This window comes from Leptonychotes weddellii, chromosome 12, assembly GCF_054177405.1.
Source record: "Leptonychotes weddellii isolate Sample4059 chromosome 12, ASM5417740v2, whole genome shotgun sequence".
Taxonomy (NCBI): domain Eukaryota; kingdom Metazoa; phylum Chordata; class Mammalia; order Carnivora; family Phocidae; genus Leptonychotes; species Leptonychotes weddellii.
The window spans coordinates 92,974,563-92,991,082 of record NC_138380.1 but is presented as its reverse complement, the minus strand read 5'-3'; the positions used below and the strand labels follow the sequence as shown (position 1 = coordinate 92,991,082).

The window sequence follows — 16,520 nt, the reverse complement described above, 5'->3', positions numbered from 1 at the left end:
GTTGGCCCACGGGAGACTGGGTGCGGCTGGTCTGAGTAGTGAGTGTTCTGGAGGAAGATGGGACCTGACCTACAGAAAGCTGTGGGGCCTTCTAGGCTAACCGCATGCCAGGGCGGTGCTGCCCAGGGGTCCTGGCTTCCTGCTGGAGCTGTGCACAGGAGAGCCTCTGGCCGGCAAAAGCCGCCAGGGCCCTGCTCAGGCCTCCTTGCACACACACACAGACACACACACAGACACACACACACACCCCACCCCCGGGCTTCCCCAGCTGCCCTCCAGGCCAGGAAGTGGGAGGAGGGTCTGCACTCAGAGCTCCACTCTCCCTTTGTCGGGAGCAGAGGGTCATGGGGTACCCAACTTGGAGCGTGTGGGTGTTCTCAGGGAGGAGACCAGACGTCGTTTGGCAGGAAGTCACAGACACACACACACACACACACACACACACACGCAAGCAGTCGGCTCAGGGGGAACTGGAAACGTCTGTGGTCTCGTCCACAGCAGAGAAGTCTCGGGGGTGGAATTCCCCGACCCATGTGATGTCGGAGTCTGCCGGGGCCCCAGACCAGTAGCCTCCACAGAGGCCCTGCCCCGCCCCCGCATCCCCAGCTCTCAAACTGGGGTGCCTTAGCAGCAGCATGCTCACCCACAAACTCTCCCGGCTCCAGGCCTCCAGGTGAGTCTGAGGTACTGGAGCCCGAGCTGGGGAAGCTCCTCTGGCCCGGGGACCCGGCCTTTGCTTCTGGGACCAGAGCGGGCCTGGCCAACTCAACCCAACCCGCCTGGGGGTGGGGAAGGGTTGCCGCGGGCATCTCTGTGGAGAGGGCCGGCTGGCAGTGGTGGGTTTTTTTGGCTAAACCTTAATTTTGAGGGAATTATAGATTCACGTCACCTGTAAGAAATACCTCTTGTGTCCTTTGCACGGCTTCCCTAGTGGTGACATCTCACAAAGCTCTAGGACACGTCACAGCAGGAGGCGCGGTGGCAACAGCCAAGTTACAGATACTGCCCTCCCCGGCTTCTGCTCACACCTGCCTCCCTCCTCCCCACCTGGCAGCCACGCTCTGCTCTCCATCTCTGGGATTCCGTCATTTCAGGAGTGTTACATAAAGGGAATCCTACCGTGTGGAACCTCTGGGGACTGGCATTTCCCACGCAGCACGGTCCCCCGAGATCCCTGCAGGCTGCTGCCTCCTCCTCGTGCCCCCGGGGCTGTGGGTGCCCCCCGGTGGGTCCAGTCCCCAGCCGTGGGGCCGGCCTTGAGCCGTGCCCGGGAAGGCTGCTGGAGACACGCACACAGAGATTCTTATGTGAACGGACGTTTACATTTCCCGGAGATGAATGTTCAGGAGTGCCGCCGCTGGGTCGCGTGGTGGCTGCTCCCCGTTCTGTTCCCAGCCGCAGTGGGGACAGGGACGAGATCCAGGTTCTCCTCACTTGGCCTTGGGCGCCGAGGGGGCGTGGCCAGGGCTCCGTGCAGCTTCATGCCGCCCTTGCCTGATGGCCGTGATGTTGGACCCCTCTCCGTGCGCCGGCTTGCCTTCCGTACCAGCTCGTCGGTGAAATGTCTGTCTCCTGCCCAGTTTCTGGGCGGGATGTTTTTTTTCTTTTGAGTTTTGAGAATTCTTTATATATTCTAGATACTAGTCCTTTGTCAGGGACAGTGGCTCGCAAACGCAGCTCCCAGGCTGTAGTTTAATCCTGTCCCCGAGCCTTCCACAGAGTTCTCAGTTTTCCCTTTTAAGGACTGTGCTCTCGGTATATTGTGTAAGGACTCTTGGCTCTAGATCCCGAAGATTTGCTCCCAGGGGTCTCCAAAGGGTTTATAGCTTTGTGCTGTACGTTTGAATTTGTGGCACGTTTTGACTTAATTTCTGTACAAGGTGTGAAGATTAGTTTTGTTTTGTTTTGTTTTGTTCTTGCGGGAGTTCAGCGACTCTAGCACCTCTTGTTGAAATGCCAGGTTTCCTCCAGTGCGTGTTTTTTGTACCTTTGTCAGAGATCAGCTGGTTCTCTGGTCTCTTCCACTGGCCCGTTGGCAGGTCTGTCCGTCCATACCCCCCTCTCCTGTCCCCATCCTGGAGTTGGACAGTAAGGACGGGGACACCAGCCTTCCCTTCCCTGGCTGTGTGGTCCTGGCTCCCACGCCTGCCTCTGCCCAGATTCCAGGGGCCCGGAGCCTTCTGGACCCACTGACCCCGGTTTTTTCTGGCCCCTGTTTCCTGAGCGGGACCTGGTCTGGCGGGGAAGGGAAGCAGAGCCAGCTGTGGGTAGGCAAGCCCGACTGTCTCTCCCTCCCCCTCCTGCCCAGCCCCAGCCCCAGCCGGGCTGCAACTCCGGGACCCACTTACCTCAGTGTTCTGGGGCGGGAGGCTGTGGATCGCAGTCCCCACTGTACCCCTTCCCTGCTCTGGGTCCCCGCTGAGGGACCCACCCCCCACTCTCCTCCAGGACTGTATTGCCAGAGGACATGATCATCTTGAGGCACCTGGGCAGCTCTCAGGAATGTGAGTCTCGGGGTTGGGTGGGTGCTGGAGCCACTTTTTTGCTCCTGGGCCAGAGGGATGCCCCACGAGTGCTGAGGTGGCAGATCTGAACCACCAGAGCTGAGCTTGTCCCAGGTGACGTGTGTGTGTGTGTGTGTGTGTGTGTGTGTGTGTGTGTGTGAGAGAGAGAGAGAGAGAGAGAGAGAGGCCTCACAGCTCCGAAAAGGCAGTGGTGCTCCAGGACAGAACCTCGATGCCCAGAGGGCGGGGTGCAGCCTCCCCATCCAGGACCTCCAGGGCACCCGCTGAGAGCCATCACCAGCATGCGTCTGTGGTTAGGCCAGGCAGAAGCAGGTGTGGAAGGTAGCCCCAGTGGTGCCAGCAAGGGCTCGGGCTTGCTTTTGGGGGTGTCTGAGGACACAAGTGGCCTGGCCCCCCCTCGCTGGATTTCCTGAGACAGTAAATGGGAGAGAGCGAGCCTCACGGGGTAGGAGAAGTCCCACGGCATGGGAACACGGGTCCCGCGAGCATTCACCAGTCCTGCTGCTGTGTTCTCATTGGCCCTTTGCCATGTCCACGGGCACCTGCCAACCCTCCGCCCGTGGCTCTGTGTGTGCATCCCTCCCCTTTGGGGAACTCTGTGTGGGGGTCAGGGCTGCCCGCCTGGCCCTGTGCCCACGTCAGTCCCAGGTGGCCCCCCTCGCCCAGAGCAGCCCTCGGCAGACTTGCTGCAGCAGGCGGCCTGCCCTCCCCTCCCCCAGGCCAGGGCAGAGGGCAGCTGAGCTTTCTCACCCCTGGTGACTAGTGCCCCCTCTACAGCCAGCAAGCCTCAGTGCCCCCCGGCTGCTCCTCTCCATCCTCCTCCCGGCTCCCTCCACCCTGGGGCTTTCTTGGGGGATTCTGACAGTCAGGTCCTGGATGCTCCCTACCGTTTATCCAGGCCTTCGTGCAGGAGGGGGAGCATGGAAGGCATTTGGGTTCAGAAAGCCTGCTCCCAGAGCCGTTCCAGGGGCTCTGAGCGGCAGGGCCTGGCCAGAAAGGGTTAATGCTGGCCTCCAGGCTGGGGTTTGGGGGTGAGGAGGGCAGAAGTTTGCCGGGGTGGGCAGTGCGGGGTGAGGTGGCCCTCAGACGCTGGTGTCTCTCTGCCCTCCATCAGTCGGCGCAGAGCAAGGGGGGCCTGGTGCTCCGGGCCCCCCCGCAGCCTGCTGACAGCCCCCAGCTGCTTCTCCGCTGATGGCCTCCCTCCTGTCCCCACAGCCAGAGCAGCTGAGTTCCACACCCCCAGCAGTGAGGGCCACTGCCTGCCACCCACAGACCTGGCCTGTAGGCTGCGCTGAAGCCAATGAACCCCATGCACCCTGTGAAACCCGCCCTGCCCCCCGCGCCACACGGGTGAGTGGGGCCCCTGCCGCCCGCCCTCCTCAGGCCGCGTGGGTGCGGGCGGGGTGGCAGAGCGGGACCTCTCTGCTCCTGGTGCTCAGCCTTCCGGGCTGGGGTCTCCTGACCTGGGCCTCCCCGCCCACCTCTCTGCTCGCAGTGATGGTCCATTTGCTTATGAGGCCGTGCCTTGGCAGCAGAGTGCCACTCAGCCTGCGGGATCGCTGTCGGTGGTCACGACCGTGTGGGGCGTCGGCAACGCGGCCCAGAGCCAGGTGAGCCCACTCCTGGGCCCACCCCTGAGAGCCGCCAGGGCCCCCCGGACCTCAGAGAGAAACGGAGTCTTTTGGCCTCCACGCCGCCCCCGCCCTGTGCCCCACCCCTGCTCGCTTCCTCTCCTCCCCTCACCTCTGCCCCCCACCCGCCCACCCCAGGCCTCTCCTTGGAGCAACTGCTTGAAGTAAGTTGTTTGGATGGTGCTCACTGGCGGTTCTTGCTTCCCGTAGGTTTTGGGGAGCCCCATGGGCCCTGCAGGGAGCCCCCCCGGCAGCTCCGTGATGCCTGGCATGGCCGGCAGCGGCTCTGCCCTGAACTCCCCGCAGTGCCTCGGACAGCAGGCATTTGGAGAGGGTGCCACCCCCAAGGGCTTCGTGCAGCAGGGGGTGTACGGCCGCGGGGGCTACCCCGGGGGCCCCGGCTTCACTCCCGGGTAAGCAGGAGCCCTCCCCAGGCAGGGCTGCTGGGAGCCCTCCAGGGGCAGTGCTCGGGCTTGGCAGGCGCCCGGGCCTGTGCGGACCGGTCTGTTGAATGTCGCGTCTCTGCTCCTCCCGTGGGCTGTGACGGGGGCGTGTAGACACGAACAGGGCCCCAGTAAGGGCCGTGTGCCACCCCCCCGCCCCGGGTAACAGGCAGGAGGCACTTGTGACCCAGCCCTGTGTGTCTCTCGCAGGTATGCGGGCGGCCCGGGGGTGCCCGGGGGCCTGGGTCTGCCCTCACACGCCACACGACCCTCCACCGATTTCACTCAGGCGGCAGCCGCGGCCGCGGTGGCTGCTGCTGCGGCCACCGCCACGGCCACGGCCACGGCTACCGTGGCCGCCCTCCAGGAGAAGCAGAGCCAGGAGCTGAGCCAGTACGGAGCGGTGAGGCCCGGCCGCTCCTCCCGTGCCGCCCACGTGTGCTGGTCTGGAAGGCAGGGACCAGCTGGGCAGCTGGGGTTGGGGTCTGGGGACGGGCGTGTAGGGAGATGAGATGGGGGAGGGGCGAGGCACTGAGGGGGTCCCTGGGTGGCACCCACAGGGTAGGGGGCCGTGGCCTGAATGGCTCCTGTCTTCTCTCCCTAGATGGGGGCCGGGCAGGCTTTTAACAGCCAGTTCCTGCAGCACGGAGGTCCCCGGGGGCCCAGCGTCCCCAGCAGCATGACCCCTGCCGGCGTGGGAGGGCTGCTGGGCCCCTCTGGCATGAGCCCCATGGGCATGAATCCCACCCGGGCAGCGGGCATGGCACCCCTGTATGCAGGGCAGCGCCTGCCCCACCACGGGTACCCTGGGCCCCCCCAGGCCCAGCCACTGCCCCGACAGGGGGTCAAGAGAGCCTACTCCAGCGAGGTGAGTGTCCGGGCCTCCCTCGTCCCAAGCCGCATCCAGAGCTGCAGCGAGCTCGGGCATCCCGTGTGAGAACCGGCCAGGCCTGACGGGGTGGGCGCCGCACCCCCCTGGGAGCTGGCCTCCCCGACACCCATTGCCCTGACTGTGTCTCTCTCTCCTTCAGGTTTACCCAGGGCAGCAGTTCCTGCCGGGAGGCCAGTATGGGCCTAGTGCCACCCAGTATGTGCCTGGCACCGGGCAGCCTCCCGCCCCCTCCTCCTACCCCGGGCACCGGCTGCCCTTGCAGCAGGGCATGGGCCAGGCCCTGCCTGCCTCAGGCCCTGCAGGACTGCACTACAAGGTAGGGTTGGCCCCTCCGGCCTGCCGCAGCCCCCGCTGGGCCCCGTGCTGGCCGCCTCCAGACGCATGGGCCTCGCCCGGGCTGACTAGGGAGTGGGCCCGGGTGCACGGAGGGTGACCAGGCAGCCTGGAGCTCCGCAGGGGTCCTCACCAGTGCGGGGATCTGGTTCTGAAAGGACCCTCTGTGAGATTTGTGTGTCTGCTTGGAAATTGGCTGGGGAGGAGGTGGGCAGGCACCCAGGCCACTCGAATGTCCTTTAGGGCAGGGTGACCATATTCCCTCTGCCTGCTGGGGATAGGCCCATCGGGGGCATGAGGGGAGGAGGGGGTGTGTTTTTTCGGCCTCTATCTGGCTCTCCCATAACCCCTTCTAAACAGGGGGCAGGGGGGTGTCATCTCTTTTCCTGGAGTAGTAATTTTGTAAATTATGAAAGCACTGCATGCTCCCATCCAAAAAAGAGACCAGAGGCCAGTGCCCATGTGTGCCGTGGGCGCCCTGCCCCCAGCCCCTTCCTTGGGTCAAGCGCAGGGGCTGGGCGGGGGACGGGCGGGGGCCCTGGGCACACGCAGTTTTCTCTCCTGCAGCCCGCAGAGCAGTTCAACGGGCAGGGCGCCAGCTTCAGCGGAGGGAGCATCAGCTACAGCCAGCCTGGCCTGAGTGGGGTACGGGCAGACGGGCGGGGGGCTCCCAGGGCGGGCACGTGGAGAGAGGGCGCCCGAGCAGGAGGAAGTGCGGGTGGCCAGCCAGAACCCCCCCCCCCCCAGGGCTGCCCCCTGCCCGATTCTGTCCTGACCGGTCCCGGGTGCTCCAAGAACAAACCCCACCCACCACCATTCCGCCTTGACTGTTTGCTCGACCCCACAGCCCACCCGTTCCATCCCTGGCTACCCCAGCTCCCCACTGCCGGGGAGCCCCACGCCGCCCATGACCCCCGGCAGCAGCGTCCCCTACATGTCCACCAGCCAGGAGGTCAAGTCTCCTTTCCTGCCCGACCTCAAGCCCAGTGTGAGCTCCTTGCACCCGTCACCCCCCGGTGAGTGTCATCTGCTCTCAGGATGGTTGGGCTAGGGCCCAGGACCCCAGAGTCCTACAGGGAACGTGGGGGTTGGGGAGCCCGCAGCTTCATCTCCTACTCATAGACCTGTGGGCGGATCTTTCAAGGTGTGGATCTTCTCTCTAGAAAAATACATATGTGCACAGAACTTTGTGTATCGTTTCAGGGGGTTTATGAATCCCCTGAGGTCCACTCCTGCTTGGGAACCCTTGCTCTGGGGGAGCCCGCCACAGCAGAAGCTAGGGTCCTAAAAACCTAGCTCAAGCGCTGGGATGATGGCAGGTGGTCCGTTCACACCTCCTCAGCCTCCCACCCCTTCTGAAAGCACCAGGGGCACCCTCTTTCTGGGTCGGGGGCATGTTCTCCAGTCATAATTTAGGGGACCCTTGGCCAGGTGACTGAGGCAGGACGGAACAGCGGGACCCCAAGATCCTGTTCCCGTTGGAGGTGACGGCTGGGCCCGGGGCCCTAGGGGCCCCAGGGGAGACGGGGGAGGAGGAGCCGTGCTCCGCGGCCTGCATCCCTGGGATGGGGTGGGGGTGGGTGGGGGGGCAGCGCGGGCCATCCAGCCCCATGTCCTCTGTACCAGCTGCCGGCTCACACCAGCGCGGCCCGCTCCCAGGCAGCGGCCCCTGTGACGAGCTGCGGCTGACCTTCCCTGTGCGCGACGGGGTGGTCCTGGAGCCCTTCCGCCTGCAGCACAACCTGGCCGTGAGCAACCACGCCTTCCAGCTCCGCGACTCTGTCTACAAGACCCTGATGCTGAGGTGAGCAGACACCCGGCCCGGCGTGTGCCCCCCCGCCCACGGCCCCCCGCCCGCGCCCCGGCCCGTCCTCAGTGCCCGCCCGCCCTGCGCAGGCCTGACCTGGAGCTCCAGTTCAAGTGTTACCACCACGAGGACCGGCAGATGAACACCAACTGGCCAGCCTCGGTGCAGGTCAGCGTCAACGCCACCCCGCTGACCATCGAGCGCGGCGACAACAAGACGTCCCACAAGCCCCTGTACCTGAAGCACGTGTGTCAGCCGGGCCGCAACACCATCCAGATCACGGTCACGGCCTGCTGCTGCGTGAGTGCCCCCCACGGGGCCGGCACGCGCCCCCCGCCACGGCCCGTCCTCCGTCTGTTCTCCTGGCCCCACAGTTTGCAGCAGCCTCCCCGCTTAACTAGACGGGGCGCTCGTGCGGGCCCGGTGCCGGAAAGCAGCTGAGCCCATCTTCCCGCGAGGAGGCTCGGGAGCCCCACGGGCTGCCTGTCCCCGAAGCCTTGCTGGGAGTCACCGGGGCCCCAGGCAGAGCGGGGCGAGGAGAGGTAGCCGGGCCCGCCCCGGCCGGCTCTGGGGGATCACGGGGATGCCATGGGCCGGACACAGGCCGGGGGCTCTCGGATGCCGGTGGGCTCCCCGGGTGGGCGTGGGCCAGCCCGTGGCGTCGGGGTGGGGGGGGGGTGGCGCTCCAGGGCGGGACGGGCTCCCAGGCCGCAGCCCCTGACCGGCTCCTCCCACCGCAGTCCCACCTCTTCGTGCTGCAGCTCGTACACCGGCCGTCCGTCCGCTCAGTGCTGCAGGGTCTTCTCAAGAAGCGCCTCCTGCCTGCCGAGCACTGCATCACCAAGAGTGAGTGGCCCCAGCCGCCACCCGGCACGTCCCCATGTCCAGTGAGGCTGCCTCCTCTGTGATGGGGGCCCCTGGCAAGGAGGGTCGGGGGACAGCGGCAAGCCCCACACGCTGCCTCGGAGCTGTGGTGCCAGCAGGCCCCTCAGGCCGATCCTCTCCCTTGTCGACACCAGTAAAGCGGAACTTCAGCAGCGGCACCATTCCCGGGCCCAACGGCGAGGACGGGGTGGAGCAGACGGCCATCAAGGTGTCCCTCAAGTGCCCCATCACCTTCCGCAGGATCCAGCTCCCCGCCCGCGGTCACGACTGCCGCCACATCCAGGTGGGTGGTCCCCGTGGAGCTCTGCCGGGACTCCTGTCGGCCGTCTGGTGGTGTTGGTAACCAGGCTCCCCCACGCCCTCCCCGTCTCCGAGGACAGTTGCCACTCCCCTGCATTCCCGGGCTCTCGTCCCGAAAGGCGACGAGGCCACAGATGTGGTCCTCCCGCCCCAGGAGCGGCCGCTCAGAGATCCCGTGCGCGGACGAGTTTTGGTCTTCCGTGTTCTTGCGGCTCTGCCGCGGTGTCTTCTCGGACACCGTGTCCTAGACGTGGGCCCTCACCAGCACAGATGCCCAATTCTCCGGCCGCGTGGCATCCCGGTCCCAGTGAGGACCGTGTGGGCTGTCCCCAGGGTGCATCTGTTAGAAGGGGCACCCCAGCGGAAGCCTGGCACACGTGGCTTCTCAACACGCGAGCAGATCAGCCCAGACGCACGCGGCTCGATCGCGGGGTGTGGCCAGGTCGCCCCCGGCCCCTACGTGAGAAGCCATCTCTCGTGCTCCCCACAGTGCTTCGACCTGGAGTCCTACCTACAGCTCAACTGTGAGCGGGGGACCTGGAGGTGCCCCGTGTGCAAGTGAGTATCCCCGAGACGGGCCTCATGGGGGCCCGGGGCAGAACCCCCCCCCCAGCCCACAGCAGGAGAAAAACCCAAGTCAGGTCCAGGGGGTCACAGCACAGACGAGGACGCTGTGGCTCGGGGCAGAGGCGTCATACACGGGGTCACCTCACACAGTCTCCTTCATGACCGGTCACCTCCCACGGGTGGCCTCGGGCTCAGTGATGGAACGGAGAGGTGACAGGCCTCCAAGCCCCATCCCCTTGGTTTTCAACAGCAAGACAGCGTTGCTGGAGGGGCTGGAGGTGGATCAGTACATGCTGGGAATCCTCATTTACATTCAGAAGTAAGTGTCTTCCTGTCACCCCGGTCTGCGGTCAGCAGCGGGCAGCCCCGGAGCGGCTGGGAGACGCGCCCTGCTCTGCCGCGGCCCGAACCACAGCCACCCCGTGGGGCCGGGGGAGGCGGCAGGACGGCTGGTGAGCGGCCCACGTGTCCTGTGCAGCTCCGATTTCGAGGAGATCACCATCGACCCCACGTGCAGCTGGAAGCCGGTGCCCGTGAAGCCCGATGTGCACGTCAAGGAGGAGCCCGACGGGCCCGTGCTCAAACGCTGCCGCACCGTGAGCCCCGCACACGTGCTCATGCCCAGCGTCATGGAGATGATCGCGGCCCTGGGCCCCGGGGCTGCCCCCTTCGCCCCCCTGCAGCCCCCCTCGGCTCCGGCCCCCGGTGACTACCCCGGGCAGGGTGAGTAGGGCGGCCGCAGGCAAGCAGTCCGTCCTCTTCCGACCGGTGAAGTGTCACCGCGCGGGTCCCGTACCTGGGGGGCCTGCTTGGGGACGCGGCTGTGGGGTGGGCAGTAGCTGGGCCCACCCTCCCCGGCGCTGGGGAGCAGGGGCCTTCTGTCGGCACGCTTCTGGGGCCTGGCCCTGTCTGATCCCACCTGTGGGTGTGTCTGGGTGAGGCGGGTCCCAGAGCAACGTTGCGAGGCCGGTTCCCCTGGCCGTGGTGAAAAGAGATGCCCTTCTCCGTAAGGTCCGGCGCTATGTGCCGGAGAGCGCTGGGAGTCCCCCCTCCCTGGGCCAGTCTGCCAAGTGCGAGCCCCCAGGCCTCACCCAGGACTGGCTCTGCTCTCAGGTTCCAGCTTCCTGGGACCCGGGACCTTCCCTGACTCCTTCCCGCCTACCACACCCAGCACCCCGGCCCTTCCTGAGTTCACCGCGGGGCCGCCCCCCAGCTCCTACCAGTCCGACCTTCCCAGCAGCCTCCTGACACCAGAGAAGGCTGCCCCCTGCCTCCCAGGCCAGGTCAGTGCCGGCGGAGGGTCGGGGGGCCGGCTCCCGGGGAGGGGGGGCCCAGGTCCATTTGACCTAGTTCTTTTCTTCCTCAGATGGCACCAGCGGGTCACCTGGACCCGGCCCACAACCCCGGGCCACAGGGGCTGCACGCCCCCAGCCTTGGGGGGCCCCCGGGGCCCCAGCTGCACCATCCAAACCCTCCCCCAGCATCCCGGCAGCCCCTGGGCCCAGTGAGCTCGGGCCCAATCGGCGAGCTGGCCTTCAGCGCGGCCACAGGCGTGATGGGGCCCCCCATGTCTGGGGCGGGGGAGGCCCCGGAACCGGCCCTGGACGTGAGTACGGGCCCCATGCTGGGGAGCACGTGGGAGCTGGGGCTGGGGACGGCGTGTGCATCGTCTCCAGGGTCCACACGCTTCCTAGAAGGGAGGACGCTGACGCCCCAGTGACTTCCAGAGCCAGGAGAGCTGGTCAGATAGCATCAGCTCTCGCGATGATGAGTGCCGGGTACCTGCCGTAGCCGCGGGGTTGGCTCTGGGGGCCTGTGCCGAGCGCCCAAGAAGACGGGGCTTGGAGCTGACCACACCGGCTCGGGGTGTGGGCTGACCTGTCTGACTCACCTTGCTGTGTGAGCCAAACTCAGCGTGTAAGACGCAGGTAACCTTCGTCGACCCAGATAAACCAAACTCCCTGACGTTCATCATGAGAAAAGTTAGAGCAGCTCAAAAGCAGCGCGTCGCGGGGACGCTGGACATCCCACCTTCTGCATTTGCCCTGCTCGCACCGGGGGCCCGCGCTGCCCTGGGCTGGCCTTGGACAACTTGAGTGGAGTGATTCGTGGCCAAAGAGAGCCTTCGGCAGGGAGAGGCCCCGTGCAGGCTGAGGGTCAGGGTCCCAAGCAGGGGTGTGGTGGGTCCGAGGCCAGAGCTGCTGATGGCTTTGCTTTGTCCCCAGCTGCTCCCAGAGCTGACCAACCCCGAGGAACTGCTGTCCTACCTGGGCCCACCTGACCTCCCCACAAACAACAATGACGACCTGCTCTCTCTCTTCGAGAACAACTGATCCTGTAGACCCCACCCAGCCGGCGGGGACACGCCCGCAGATGTCACCGTGCCCCGCCCCTCCCACCTGCGTCCGCCCCGGCCCCCCGGCCCCCCGGCACTAGAGGCAGCTGCGCTGGGGGGGAGGGGGCTGCGCGTGGACCCCCTGACCCCCACTCTGCTGCAGAATGGTGTTTGATGAGATGCTCAGCCCCGCCCCCCCCAGCCCAGCTTTGCCCCGTCCATACACCCCTGCTACCCCGACTTTGCGCCTCGCCCCAGGTCCCTCCAGTCCTGCCTGCTCCCACCAGCCTGCATCTTGTCCAGCGTTGACCCTTCTGTTTCAACAACCCCTTGGCTCACTGGCGAGGAGCCGGGCTGCTCTGTCCAGAGTCTGAGCTCGCGGTGGGAGCAGGACCCCCTCTTCCCACCCGCGGCTTCAGGCTAAGGCTGCAGGGTGGGGCGCTCTAAAGCACAATGATGTACATAGCGTAGGAACACTAGGAGGTGTGGACGGCCAGTCCCTCCTGGGCTGCCAGGGACCCCGCGGGCTCCTGGCCCCGCCTGGGTGCGGACGGCGGGGGGTGGGCGCTGCAACTCCGCTCTGTGTGCGCATTCTCCAGCGGGTGGCTCCTCCGAGGTCCCCTTTTACGTGAAAGTGAAGAATCAGTGCCGCCGTGTTTTTTACAACTGCCTCTCCCGTGCCCACCCTGGGGCCAAGCCAGGTGGGGGAGGAGGAGCCTCCGAGTCGTGTCCCCTGTCTGCCCGTCTCTATTAAAGGACTCCCTCACGCCGGGCCTGCTGAGTCCCTCTTTCACGCCTGGCCTGTCTTCCCCACGTGGGCGGGGCTCTGTTCCCAGCCAAGACCCGGCTGTTCCCACCTCACGGTAAATTTCCCCGTCCCTGGAATTTTCCAAGTTGGCTTCGGCGGGAGAACTGTTCTGTGAAGTGTCACCAGGGCCAGGAGACACATGTGCCACCCTGTCACCTCGCGTGGGTGTGCCTGGGGCAGGGAGCCAGCTGTCGAGCCAGGGGCCTCGGGAGGGACCAGCGCTGAAGGCCCGGCTGGCTCCAGACGGCAGCTTCGGGAGGCCCGGGGAGGGTGGCCCTGGGCTCCCGGGCCTACAGGGCCCCCCTCCAGCTGTGCACCGGCTGCCTGGGTGGCCTTTTCTTCCTGGCCCAGCAGGAGAGGCTGGTGAGCCCTGTGGCGGGGAAAGGGGAGTGCCCTTGGGGCACCAGAAGCTGGGCAGGGGTGGGGGAGTTGTCCAGTGCGGGCAGGCCTGGGTGGCTTTACCCACTGACATCTTGGGACCCCAGACGTGGGCCTTAGTGTCTCTGCAGCCTGTTTCTGGTTGAGGGGACAGAAGCGCACTCCCAGTGCCTGGGGGGACAAGAAGGCCCAGGGATGAGTGGGGCCTGTCTGGAGCTCTGTCCGTCATCCATAGCCAGGCTGGGGTTGGGGGGGAGGGGGAGGCCGAGCGGGGGGCCACGCATGTTGTGGTCTCACTGGACATCGTCCTGGGTGCTGCTGGGCAGAACGGAGAAATCCAGAGATGAGCTAAAGGGTGCAAGCTGCTCAAAAGTCCACCCACAGGAGGGTGGGCCCAGGCCGAGACATGATAGCAGTGGGACAGGGACCACAGCCCCGACAGGGCCGTGGGCGCCCCTCAACACGGGGTGAAAGAGCAAGGTGCAGAAGTTCACGTGAGACCATGCCATCTTAGTAAAGCTCGACACCAAATGCGGATTTCCCCGGACTCCCACGTCTGCTGCAGCTCAGGAGGAAGGTGCGGGCGTGGACTTGCTGCTCACGGCACTTCCCCACGGCGACACGGGTGCATTTGGGGAAGGGGGAGGCATCGGTGACATTCGGATCCTCAAAGGGAGTGGTGGCTTCTCGGGCTGCCACCTTATGCCTCATCTGTCACGTCCTCTCCTATGTGCCGCCCCCCGCCCGCAGAACACGCGCCTCTGCACCTGCCAGGGACCACAAGACCCGTGCACAGAAATGAAAACCATGCAGATGGTGCCAAGCACCTTCCCTGACCACAGGGAAGGAAGCTGGGTGTTACTTACTAACGGGTTTCACTGCAACAATGTGTCACATTACATGGAACAACAGTAACAGATACATGGTTAAGTTAAGCCACTCGACAGGCAAGGGGTCCAAGAAGGAATCACGAGCGAAATTAGCCACCCTGAGACGAAACACAGCACGCCCAGCCTTCAGAGGGGCAGTGTCACAGGGACATCGGATAACCGCAAATGTCTGCGATTCAGAAGCTCTCGATGCCTCACCGTCCACCCGAAGGAACTAGAAAAAGAACACACACTGCAAAGCTGCGGAAGGAATGAAAACACCCCAGGTGCGGAAACCAGAGAAGTGGCAGCGCATCCGGGCGAGCAAACCTTTAGTTCGACCAAGTGACTCGAGTCAGAAGTGGGGCCGGAGCTGCTGTCAGAGGGACATCCAGAGGGGCCACACGGGCCCCCTGTGAGCTGCCGGCGGTCAGCCCCCACTGGGAGCACACGGGGCCCCAGAGAACCGGCCCGAGGAGCGGCCGCCGCTGGAGCGGACCGCACGAGGAAGCGGGTGGAGACCCTGGCCCAGGACCAGACGCTACCAGACGTTGCAGGAATGTCCCCGACCCCACGGCCCCTGCCCACCGGCGCCCTCACCCCACCACCTCCCAAGCTGGGCCGGCCACAGGGATGTGTCGGGACATCAGAGCCACCATCAGAGGGAGGGGGCTTTGGACAGGATCCAGGAAATGTTTCAGGGGCCCGGGACTTTGGATGCCTTTTTAGTCGGGGGTCATCAGCCACTTGCCTGATCTGTTTTTTTAAGCTGAGATGCAGTGAATCGCCCGGATGCCAAGTGCACTAGGCTCTGCGAGGTCATGCGGCCATCACTGTCCCCTGCAGCCACCTCTGCCTCTGTCACCAGAGACTGGCTTAGCGTGGTCTTGAACCTGCGAGTGGACCCACGGGGCTGCACCCCATCATTGGCTGTCGGCTAGAAGGCTTGCAGTGATGCTGGGGTAGGGGGTGGGATTCGTGGACGCCCCTCCCAGCCTCTGCACCCCCTTTCCATGTGCATTCGCCACGGCTCAGGCTGCAAATGACCCCAGCCCGCTCACTGAGAGGGAAGGATTCAAGACCGCCATCCTGGAAAGGCTGCCAAGTGCCTTGGGGACGGCCAGACACGGGCAGACACAGCCCCAGAATGACCAACCTGGCCCCTTGGAGAGCCTCACTGTCCAGAGCCTCCAAGCCCTGCTTTCGCTGACACCACCGGAAGGCCTCGACCTTGTTCCCTGGTGGGGCAGCTCGGTTGGCCCAGCTAGGGGGCCCCGTGACCAGGATGGGGTCGGGAGTGCTCCCCAATGGAGGGAACAGCTGCTACCAGACAGGGGTGGGTGCAGGTGGCCCCTGGGGCCCCTAGGATCATTCCCCACCAGGCCCACGGCCCACCTGACCTGCCACCCCCGGTCCTGCACCTGCCACCCTGGCTGCCCCTGGGGATTTGCAGGCTCCTTCACATCCTACCCGATGCAGGCCACAGCTGACCAGCCCCTACCCCAGGGGGCCCTGTGTTTCCAGAACAAGCGGCTGCCCCTCCCCCCATGGCTGCCTCCATGGTCCCTGTCACAGCTGATCAATCACAGACAACTCGATAGTGATTATTTTCCGTTTTTTGTTTGTTTGTTTAAAGATTTTATTTATTTGACAGAGACACAGCGAGAGAGGGAACACAAGCAGGGGGAGTGGGAGAGGGAGAAGCAGGCTTCTCGCTGAGCAGGGAACCTGATGCGGGGCTCGATCCCAGGACCCTGGGATCATGACCCGAACCGAAGGCAGACGCCTAACGACTGAGCCACCCAGGCGCCCCAATTTTCCAGTGTTTTATTTAAAACCCTTGAGCCTTTGCAAACGGAGCGCCCGCACGACCCCTGGGTTCGCTGATGGTCAATGTCCCGCCGGCCTGCAGGGCTCCGTCCGTCTTCCCACACAGCTGCAGCTTGTATGCACACGCGGGTTTAGTGGTTGCCAACTTTGGGGAGTCGGTTGCAGACAAACATCTCAGCGTGATCTCGGAAAAACAAAAACGTTCCCTCACGTGAGCAGCAAGGTGAGCCGGGTTCCACACCGTGCTCCCTCACGTCCTGATGTCCCGCTGTCTCCTGTAAGTTCATTCAACCCCAGACCCAGCCAGGGTCACACTTAGTGTCCGGTTGTCGTGTCTCGATCTTCTCTCTTAATGTGGGAGAGTCCTTGGCCTTTTTTCCTGATGCCAATTTTCTGAACAATTCAGGCGAGTTGCCTCACAGCAGGTCCCATGGTCACTTTCTCCTTCACCCCTGTGTGTCATGTCCCCTGTCCCCTAGAAGGGACGTCTAGAGCTTGACTAAACAGTCTGGGTCAGACGAGCATTGTTACCTGCCCTTCCTGCGAGACCGTGAGCTCCATGGGAGCAGAGCGTAACTAGATCTCTTTTGAGTCCTGATTTATTCCAAAGCTGGCAACGTTTGTCCAAGAGAGAAACCAGGGGTGAATAGGGGGCACGTAGGAGCGGGCTCCCTGCGGTCAGCGTGCAGAGGGGCTGAACACCCAGCACCCCCACGGGCGCCCCTGTCTGCACCTTCCCCGCCTCTCAGCCTGCCCCCGTCCTGGCTGAGCGCCTGTGCCCTGCAGGGTCGCCGTGGGACGGTCAGCAGGTGTCCAGCAAGCATCAGCATGGATGAGGATTGGCTCCCAGCATGGGTCCCCCCCAGTCCACTCTTGGAGACCCCTGAGCCAGCCAGCACCTCCCGCCCCGGGAACAG

At 64.8% G+C, this 16,520-nt stretch overlaps 1 protein-coding gene across 4 annotated transcripts; it reads left to right on the top strand.

Annotated features, from left to right (window-relative positions):
- Window positions 1–762: 762 nt before the first annotated feature.
- ZMIZ2 (zinc finger MIZ-type containing 2) lies at window positions 763–12,491 on the top strand. Of its 4 annotated transcripts, none has more exons than XM_081800856.1 (19): window positions 766–2,504; window positions 3,741–3,875; window positions 4,021–4,135; window positions 4,367–4,569; window positions 4,810–5,002; window positions 5,204–5,467; window positions 5,631–5,807; window positions 6,392–6,469; window positions 6,672–6,840; window positions 7,451–7,628; window positions 7,721–7,931; window positions 8,372–8,477; window positions 8,651–8,799; window positions 9,307–9,374; window positions 9,634–9,702; window positions 9,862–10,106; window positions 10,497–10,666; window positions 10,750–10,989; window positions 11,609–12,491. In XM_081800856.1, the coding sequence occupies exons 2-19, from the start codon at window positions 3,826–3,828 to the stop codon at window positions 11,714–11,716; spliced, it is 2,793 nt and encodes a 930-aa protein (XP_081656982.1). In that variant the 5' UTR covers window positions 766–2,504; window positions 3,741–3,825; the 3' UTR covers window positions 11,717–12,491. The 4 variants fall into 4 exon arrangements, with proteins under 4 accessions (XP_081656984.1, XP_081656985.1, XP_081656982.1 ...); XM_081800857.1 differs by having other exon boundaries at window positions 767–2,504; window positions 7,484–7,628; XM_081800858.1 differs by lacking the exon at window positions 6,392–6,469 and having other exon boundaries at window positions 763–2,504.
- The last annotated feature ends 4,029 nt before the right edge of the window (window positions 12,492–16,520 follow it).